At 40.0% G+C, this 10,484-nt stretch overlaps 1 protein-coding gene across 1 annotated transcript in view; it reads right to left on the bottom strand.

The window, feature by feature from the left end:
• RAB14 (RAB14, member RAS oncogene family) overlaps nucleotides 1-10,484 on the bottom strand; it is a 22,775-nt gene that overhangs the window by 5,784 nt on the left and 6,507 nt on the right. Inside the window, exon 4 of the mRNA XM_027772640.1 lies at nucleotides 3,060-3,126. Within this exon, the coding sequence (XP_027628441.1) occupies nucleotides 3,060-3,126 (67 nt within the window). The remainder of the gene's footprint in view (nucleotides 1-3,059; nucleotides 3,127-10,484) is intronic.

Raw genomic sequence — 10,484 nt, 5'->3', positions numbered from 1 at the left:
ATAGCTCACTAGTCTTCTGAAGAATACAGTAACATGCGGCCCGCAGGTGGCGTGGTGGTTGAAGGCACTAGACTCCCATATGGCTGACCACAGATCAAGTACTGGACCTAGTAACTTTCTTTCTCACTTTCCCTCTCTCTTTCTCTGTCTCTCTCTGATCAAACTGAAAAATTATTATTAATAGTAATAAAGTTAAATAAAATAATTTTTAAAAATTAAGAAAATCAATTTTGGGGGCTAGCAGGTGGCATGGTGGTTAAGGGCACCAGACTCCCACATGGCTGACCATGGTTCGAGTCCCAGACCTGGCAGCTTGCTTTCTCACTTTCCCTCTCTCTCTCTGTCCCTCTCTGGTAAAATGAAAATAAGTAAATAAATAAAATAATTCTTTAATGAAAAAAAGCAAATTGATTTTTAAAATATCAAGTCCAGGGGTCAGCAGGTGGCACGGTGGTTAACACGCTGGACTCCCACGATGCTACCCATGGTTCGAGTCCCAGAATTGGCAGCTTGCTTTCTGACTTTCCCTCTCCCTCCCTCTCTGGTCAAATTAATGATGATAATAATAATAATAATAATAAATACAATTAAATAATTCTTTAAAAATTATAAAACAGGTACTCAAAACAAAAAATTGCCTTTTCTCACTCCTCATGTATTTCCAAACCTGAATTCCTATCTCCCTGAAAGGGAAAACACAGTGGTAAGCCAGTAACAAGGAAGTGTAAACCATACCAGTAACAAAATAAGAAATTATGTAACTTCTACATAGAAATCAAAGGCAACTTTATAGAAAATGTAACATTTGGGGACAGCAGGTGCCATGGAGGTTAAGGTACTGCATCTCACATGGATGACAGCTGTTCAAGCCCCAGACCTGGCAGCTTGAAACACACTGGCACATAGGCGTTTGTGCCCAAAATCCCAAGAGGAGAATGGAGAACAGACTGTGGCATGGTCATCCTCCCTTGGGGGTGGTTTCTCACTTTCCCTCACACTCTCCCTCCCTAGGGCAAACTTAAAGAATTTAAAAATTTAAAAACTGAAAAAAATAAATAAAAGAATATGTAACATTTGCACAAGACCTTAAGTATTTTTTTTCTTCTGAAGATTTAGCTAGCTTTCAAAGGGCATGAGGCAGGAAGAACACTGCTAATTTTCTTATAGTTTTCCACAGACCCCCTACAATGAGTTTTGCTTTTAATGCTTTACCTGAAATAACCACAGATTCCCAGAAGCTTACCGAAAATAATAGAGAGGTTCTGCATACTTTTTACCAACATTCTTTGGTGGTAGGAATAGGAAGTTACCTAAACTATAGCACACTCTCAAAACCAGGAAACTGACAATGGTATGATCTATAGCCCTAACTCAGATCTCAGTTTTTACATGTTCAGTACACGCTGGAGGGGGTGGGGGTTGTGGTTCCATGCAATTTTATCACAAGTACAGATTTGCATCATCACAATCAGCATATAAAACTGTTCTCCACTACAAAGACATCACTCTGTGCTGCCCTCTTTATAGTCACATCACTCCCTCCCCATACCCATCACTAAGCCCTGACAAGCAGTTCTCCATCTCTCCAATTTGGTCATTCTGCGATTGCTTCATAAATTAAATCATACAGTATGTAACCTTTTGAGATTGGCATTCATTTACTCAGCATAATGCCAATGGGATCCATCTAAGGTGTTAAGATTTATCATTAACTGATACCTACGTATGATCAACTAGGTTTCCACAGTATGGATACGAGACTGTGTAACCATTCATGTCAATAGCCAGCTGGGTTGTTCAGTTTCTGCCTACTGTGAATAAAGCTGCTAGGAACATTCATCTACCCAAAGGTCTGTATGCACACCTACAGTGGGTTTAACAGGACAAAGGAAATGAAAGCTCTAGGCACAGTCCCTAACATAACAGACATGCAATGTTAAAAGAATCTTACTATAAATTGCTGTTCCCCAATAAAGACCAAATCTTACCACTGATGACACGTTTCCTGAACCAGGCTTCAGCTAGATACTGGGGGTGCGACACAGTTAAATGAGACACAGGTCTTGTTCCTGAGGAACTGAGTCAGTTACAGCTCTGTGCCATTCCTCACACTGTCCCTGAAACACCCTCAACAGCATCTACTGAAAACTTACCCCTCAAGGCCCAGTGTAAACCCCACTCCACTGTAAAGCTGGTTTCTCCAGATGGCACTACTCTTCCCAGGCTCCCTCTGTATTGCACCAGTCATTCTTTTTTTTTTTTAAGAATTATTTTATTTAACATTTATTTAAATTTGGCCAGAGTGAGACAGAGCAAGAAGAGGCAAAGTGAGAAATCAAGCCACCAGGTCTAGGGCTCAAACCATAGTCAGGCATGTGGGAGTCCAGTGCCCTTCACCACACCACCTGCTGGCCCCCATTCTGTTTCTAATTCATATTTCAATCTGCTTTGCAGCACAGTTACATGGATAGCTGTGGGTTCTCTTCTACTAGACAATAATCTGTTGAGACTAAGGACCAACATTTATCTTTATATACTTCTTCATATACTGAAGAGTCCTAGCTTCATGGCTGGACCTTAAAATTCCAGTAATCATCTTCCCAGTCTGGTTAAAAAGCAGATTTTTTAAAGCATGCAGAATAATATTTTTAATTGTAATTTTTATTAAAGTAATTATAGATTCATATGCTGCTGTGAGAAATAATACAGAGGTCTCTTAAGACACTTTAACCAATTTCCTCTAATGGTAACATATGATAAAACTAATGCAGATCCTTTTTAAAATTACAATTTCAGGTGTCATAGTCTCCCCTTGAAAATATCACCACCCATTTATAACTTCCATTTTTTTTAAACCACATACATGAAAACCAAGTATAAAAAAATGTAAAGCCTGGGGTAATTAATAGAACTGAAAAAAATTTTTTTCAATTGATTCAAGAATATTTTTTAAATACTCAATTTTAATACTCAAATACAAAAACCTCACCAGCAATTGGCTTTCCCTTTGGGGTTGGCTTAGATCGTAAGTTTTCTGAATATAATGTGATTTAACTTACAGTATTTGGATTCGTGAGATTCCTTGCATCTGTCAACCAGCTGCTTAAGTGGTTATATGTACTTCTTCTGTAAAAATTAAAGTTTAAATTTGTGACTGCCACATACAGATATCATTTAAACAGGAAAAAAATAACTTCAATAAATATTTAAAATATTTACTTTAATGAACATACCCTGAAAGAATATAAATACTTTGACCAAATAGATACTCTGAAGACAGTTATAAAATATAATCAATTACTTTCCAAAAATCTAGCCACACTCATCATTTAATATCCTACAACCTTGCTAATTACACGTCAACAGTAAGCCATTTATATTTAAAAGCACATCTGTAAACAGATCAATTAGTCAGCAAAGCACACAGAAAAAGGACAGAAAATTCTGAACTCATGGGACCAGAAGGTAGTGTGGTGGTTAAAGGTGTTGGACTCCCACATTGCCATCCATGGTTCGAGTCCTGGACCTGGCTGGCAGCTTGCTTTTTCACTTTCTCCCCCCACAACTTAAATAATAATAAAGTTAAATAAAATAATTATTTTTTTAAAAAGGAAAAAAAATTCTGAACTTAGAATTACCAATCTGAAGTTAGAACTAAAATTATTTTGAAATCAACCAGATTTTCAATCACAAAATAGAAACATAGCTAACCAATGAATCAATGGAAAACATTTTTCCATCTACATTTCCTTAATAATAGTTTAAAGAGTAAGCTAACTATAACAGTATAAAAACTGGCTTTAAAAAAAATCACTAGGTCCAGGACCCAGTGGCTTGAAAATCACACTACACACATGTGCGTATATGCCCAAAATCCCAAGAGCAGAAGAGTCGACAGCATGGCCATCCCTGGGAGCAGGGGGGAGGGGGGGCATATCTCATTTTCTCTGACTCTCTGTCTCTCTCTCTCCAGTGAGCATAGCAGCTATGGCAAACTATTTTAAAAAGGCATTTAATAACATTTGACTGGTAATTCAAGTCCCCAGATGGCAGAGAGGAAGGCTAAACTTAGCCTAACTCTGTATCATAATATATAGGGTAGCTACATCATTTTGGGATTCAGACTGCCCTACTTTTCCACTTTTTCCAATCAAAAATTTAAAACCGCAAAGGCTCTTTGAAGCAGCCAAGTAAGCAGGCCCTAAGATAGTAAACAAATCCAAATAATTTACACACATTAAAAGTAAAATCTTGAGACCAGCAGTTGGCATAATGGCTATGTCACTGGACTCCTATGTAGTCAACCGCGGTTTGAGTCCCAGACATGGCGGCTTTAACTCACACCGTGCCAAGGATCCCAGAGGAGAGTGGAGGAAAAGGGACTGTGGTGTGGCCATCCCCACAAGGGGTGATATCTCGCTTTCTGTCTCTCTGTCTTTATCTTTCTGGCTAGCAAATACACCCTAGAGCAAAAACCTCTCGAAAAAAAAAAAAAAGAGTAAAATCTAGGGGCTGGCCGTGGTATGGTGGCTGAGAGCACTGGACTCACACATGGCTGACTGAGGTTCAAGAACTGGACCTGGCAGCTTGCTTTCTCACTTTTTCTCTCTCTCTCTGGTCAAATTAAAATAAGATATTAAATAAAATAAAGTTGAATAAAATCATTCTTTAAAAAAAAGAAAAAAAGTAAACTCTACCAAATGGGTCAAGATAAAAATCTATTAAGTTAAAAAATTGTCTGATTCACAGACTCACAGAAGACTACTCCACCTTACTCATTTAACATGTAAAGAAATGGACACTCATATATAGAGTTAAACAATGTCAGAGCCCTTTTACACATACCTAACATGTTCTCAAAGTGCTTTTTTAATTTTTTTTTTTTTTAATTTTTGCTATTGGATGTGTGTTTTCTGGAGATATACAAAGAAAGTGAGAGGGAACATAAAAATGTAATCCCTGGGGAAATGGCCATGTTGCAATCCCTTCTCCTCTATTCTTATCTTGGATTTAGGGCATGCACACACACAAGTCCCACATGTTCTTCAGGTCGCTGGATCCTAGATTCAAACCACATAGTCAGCCATGTAGGATCCAGAGCCTTAACCTCTATGCCATCTACTGGCCCCTCAAAAAGTTTCCAGCTTATCTTCATGAACATATTTCATGATCCCCAGGTTGCTGGTGTTCATACAAAATTCAGTATTTCAAATGTTTAATCCTTTCTCAGTGGGAAAGGAAAAACTCCTTACTCAGAGACTCTGGGTGTGTGTGCTGTATCTCATTATATATAAATCACTGTCTAAATGTTTAAAAAAAAAAAAAAAAAAAAAACAGGGCCACCCCCCCATTACCTAGTATTGATTCAGGGAGCTAGATCCCACATGGATGACAGCAGTTCAAATCCTAGTCCTGGCAACTTGAAAAACATGCCCAGCATGTGTGTATATGTGCCTAAAAACCCTGAAAGGATAGAGGAATGAAGAAGAGACTGGCAGGATCACACCACACTGAGGGGTGCTTTCTCCCACTCTCTCTCTCTCTCTGGTGAGTACACATGATCTCTGGCAGTTTATTTTAAAAAGCCAAAATAATGTCATAAATATCATAATGGTACCTTCTCCCCTAAAAGTTGTAGAATTTTCTTAGTAAACAGTAGCCAAAAAAAATTTTTTTCAGTTTTTTGCCAGAGAGACACTAAGAGGGAATAGTGAGAAATCATCCCCCAGAGGATGGCCATGCCATAACCCCTTCTCTACTCTCCTTGCAGGATTTTGGGCATGCATGCAAATGCACACAGCATGACTTTCAAGCCACCAGATCCGAGTGCAAACTATGGTCGGTCATGGGAGTCTAGTGCCTTAACCATCACACTACCTGGTGGCCCAGTTAAAATATTTTTTAAAAAATCACAAGCTAGTTGGGGCCAGCAGATGGCCTGGTAGATAAGGCACTGGACTCCCCTATGGCCGACTATAGTTCAAGTCCCAGATCTGAAGGCTTGTTTTCTCACTATCTCTTTCTTTCTGTCTGTCTGGTGAGCACATGTGCCTTATAGCAATTTAAAAAAATAAGAGTAAATAAATAAAATTACATAATTTCTTTTAAAAACTCCAAAACCGGACCAGTTGGTGGCAGGATTAAGGCAAATAGATCTCCCATTGCCAACTCCTGTTTAAGTCCCAGATTTGGCAGCTAGAAAAAACACTGGGTGTGTGTCTATGCATGCCCAAAACCTCAAGGGGAGACTAAAAAAGGGATGTGGTATGGTCATCTCTCTGGGGTGGTGCTTTCTCACATTCCCTCTCTGGCGAGTGCACAAACTATAGAAAACACACACAAAAAAAGTACTATCTGCAGTGGCCCAGGTCGCTAAGACAGTCAACTTTGCAGGTGGGAACTGATGGGAGGGAGGCCTGGGTCCAATTCGCAGTCCAACCTAAAGGCCAGGCATAATGGTGCATACCTATAATCAAGAGGCTGAGGCAAAAGGATCATAAGCTCAAAACTGCCCTGGACAACAAAGAGCAAGATCAGATATAAAAAAATTAAGTTGAGGGGGAGGAGGGAAGAGGTCAGGTATGGTGGTTAGAGCGCTGGATTCCCACTTGGCCAAGCACAGTTGGAGTCCTGGACCTGGCAGCTTTTTTTTTTCCCCTCTCTCTGGTGAGCACATGTGCCTTATATCAAATTTTAAAATAATAATAGAAGTAAGTTTATTTTTGGAGAGGTTTATGCTATAGGGCACGTGCACTCACCAGACAGAGACAGAGAGACAGAAAGCGAGAAAACACCCCCCGGGGGGATGGCCACACTGCAATCCCTTCTCCTCCAATCTCTTCTCAGGATCTTGGGCACACATGCACATGCACCTGGCGTTTTAAGCCACCAAGTCCGGGACTCAAACCACAGTAGACTACATAGGAGTCCAACAACATAGCCATTACACTAACTGCTGGTCCCAGAAGTAATTATTATTATTTTTTTTTAAATCCATTAGTTAAATAAAATAAAGCTGGGCATGACAGTGTACCTGTAGTTCCACTTGGAAAGCTGACAAAGGGGGCAGACTTTTGGGGGACAAGAAGGGAAGTCTTATCACTGTTCCTTATTTTTAGTACTGGCATACTGGCCTATCTTGATTTTTTTTTTTTTTTAGGAATTATTTTACTTATTTATTTAGTCATTCAGTTATTTTAATTTGACCACAGAGGGACAGAGTGAGTGAGAGAAAGAGAGAGAGAAAGTGAGAAAGCAAGCTGCCAGGTCCGGGACTCAAATCATGTGGGAGTCCAGTGCCCTTAACCCCCAACGCCACCTGCCAGTTCCAGTCTATCTCAATTTTACACAAAAGGTTATATTTTTCTTCTAGTTCACATGTAAAATAAATCCAAAGTATTTACACTGATTCTGATTATTTTAAAATTTCAAAGCTGGCATGGAAAGTGAATTATAAATAGCCAAGACTTTGGTAAACAGGAAAACTTATACACTGTTTATAAAGATCACATAAACCAAGACCAGACAGAGGTGGAGCAGTAACTGGACTCACATGGGAAAGGTCTTAAGTTTGTGCCTCAGGACCTCGCTGACCACAAAGGGCACAAACGCGCACATGATCTAGGCTGGCTGAAATGTGGGTGGATCACAACATAAAGACCATGTTGGGGTAGTCCGTCTCCCCACATCCCTCTCTCTCACAGAAATAATCAAACTTAAAAATATATATAAACCATATTGTTTACATTTATCAAAACTTCTATCAATGAACCTGACAATTGTTACGAGTTAAGTTCACAGTCATAATTTAAAATCTTTAAACATAGTACTAATCAAATATTTATTAGTTGGTGGTACTAGTGCTAAAAGAAAAGTGCTAAAATATTCCTAACTATGGTGTAGACATATATATCTAACTGGTATGGCAGGAGTCTGGCTCCACATCCCCGACACCTCCTCTGCTGCCACCTCCCCAAGGCCCTGTGCCACCTGTACACAACCTAGGCCCTCAGCCCAGGAGAAGAAGCTGTAATATTTAAGCTCCCTCGAGGTCCGGGAGTACAGCAATGGTGGGCGGCTACAGCGATGTCCATGGCAGGAAAACGGGAACAGAGCGCGGCACTGGAGAGTCAGGCCTCGGTATGGACCACCTTGATGGGGGCAGCAGCCTCATCAACCTGGCCTCACTGCCTCCCAGCGACCTTCACTCAGCTCAATGCCCTCATCATGGAGCAGCTCAAGAGCCAGGACCTGTTTGACAGCTTTCACTAGGACTGCCTGGTCCACGTGGACACCAAGCCAGCTTACGAAAATCTGAGACAGAAAGTGGATAAATCTGTGTCAACACATCTGGACAGGCAGAAATGGAATCCCATGATGAACAAAAACCACATCTTCAGGCCACAGACAGAATGAGTGACTTCTTGGTAGCTAAGAAAGCCATGCCTGCACTCTCTCTAAAACCTGACAGCCAGGACCCTCCAGTTCCACCATCCTAAGAATTTAATGGACACCTTTTGAAAGTGCCTTTTAATTAATGGTGAAGAAATGCATTCAGTTATGGAGGAGAACTTCAGAATGAAGACAGGCCAAAGTAGTCACTTCAAGATTCCAGCCTTGACTCTGGGGCATGTCCAGACTGAAAAAGGAGCAAGTCTGGTAGCGAGAAAGTTGACTGTGTGTGCTTCCTGGACTGCGCTGCCACTTGGCCAGCCTGTCTGAGGGTGTGGGAACCTGTAGATGACACTACAGAGATAAAAAGAAACACTACAGCAACTGAGGTTGTCCTGAAACAAACATACTTGAACATGGAGACTGCACACGGACTGTAGGGTTTGTGCTCTGGGATGAACAAAAGCTACAATGAAAGAGCATAACCAATCTCAAAGACAATTTCAAGGAATGACAACTGACAGTAAAGGTTAGCTAGGAGTAGGTACTTGACAGTGCTTATTCAATAGTTTCTCAGAGTTGCAAACTAGAAGGTAAAAAAGCCTTTAGCATCAGATAGCTTTAAAGTTGTTGTGATCTTCTCGTACATGAATCTTCTAGCTGGTTTCTTTTTCCTGGTAAGGGGACAAAACACGAACTACAGGACGTTGGGGAAGCTCAGACATTAAGCACAAGGAAGCCTTTGCAGACTTTATGTCCAGGGCTTCTTCCTGTCCTGCAAGGTCTAGTGAATCTTGAGTATGTTTATTTTATTCTCATGTTTGGTTTTTGGTTTTTGTATTTTTAAGTAAATGGTAAATAAATGATTCAGGTTCTATAATAAAATCACTTGATAGTCTGAAAAAAAAAAAACTGATATGGCAAAACAACCTGCATCATAGACTAAACTGAAAATTTAGAAAAGCACCCTGTAAGAGAATCAATGCCAAGAATAAGAAGTATTATTAAAGCAGGGACTTTTATTTTTGGAGAGGTTTTTACTATAGAGTGCATGCACACGCCATAAAGAGAGAGACAGACAGAGAGAAAGAAAGTGAAAAATCTCCCCACTCCCAGGGGAGATGGCCATGCCGCAATCCCTTCTCCTCCGTTCTCCTCTCGGGATCTTGGGCACTCATGTACATGTATGTACCCAGCGTTGAATTTAAGCCACCGGGTCCGGGACTCGAACCACAGTCGACTACATGGGAGTCCAGCAACATAGCCATTACACCAACTGCTGGTCCCAAAGCAGGGACTTTTAAGTTTTCAAGTTAAAGATTAATAGAAACAAATTTTTCTTATCTTTTCTTTTTTTTTTTTTTACCCACCCCCCCCAAACAAATTTTTTAAGTATGGTGCCATGACTGTAATATAATTTCCCTATAAAGTGTCAATGAATCAAGAAAGCATCTAAATTCCAAAGTGTTTTTCAGTTTTATCATAATGAACATACTATAAAACTTGTAAGTATAGGGACCAGCAGTTGGCGTAATGGCTATGTCGCTGACTCTTATGTAGTCGAATGCAGTTCGAGTCCCAGGCCCAATGGCTTAAACTCACGCTGGACATGTGTGCATGTATGCCCAAGATCCCGAGAGGAGAATGAAAGAGAAGGGATTGTGGTGTGGCCATTCCCCCGGGAGGTGATTTCCCGCTTTGTCTCTCTGGTGAGCATGCACACCCTATAGCCAAAACCTCTCAAAAAAAAAAAAAAAAACTTATAAAGTACATCATATAGTTGTTTTTAATATATTCACAAACTTGTATTCTTATTAACACTAAGTCATTTTCATCACCCCAAAGAGAAATCCAGTACAAATTATATATTACTCCCTATCTCCTGGCAGTCTACTCTATGTCTCCAATGGATTTGTCTATTCTAGATACTTCATAAATGGAATCAGACAATGTATGATTTTTGCATCTGGTGTCTTTTCCTTAGCATAATTTTTCAAACTGTTTTTATGATTCATCCACTTTGTAACAGTACTTCATTCCTTTCTACAGCTGAATAATATCCCAATGTATGGATATACAATATTCTGTTTATC

Source organism: Tupaia chinensis, unplaced genomic scaffold (assembly GCF_000334495.1).
Source record: "Tupaia chinensis unplaced genomic scaffold, TupChi_1.0 Scaffold000289_1, whole genome shotgun sequence".
NCBI lineage: Eukaryota > Metazoa > Chordata > Mammalia > Scandentia > Tupaiidae > Tupaia > Tupaia belangeri.
This window is presented reverse-complemented; position numbering and strand designations above follow the sequence as displayed.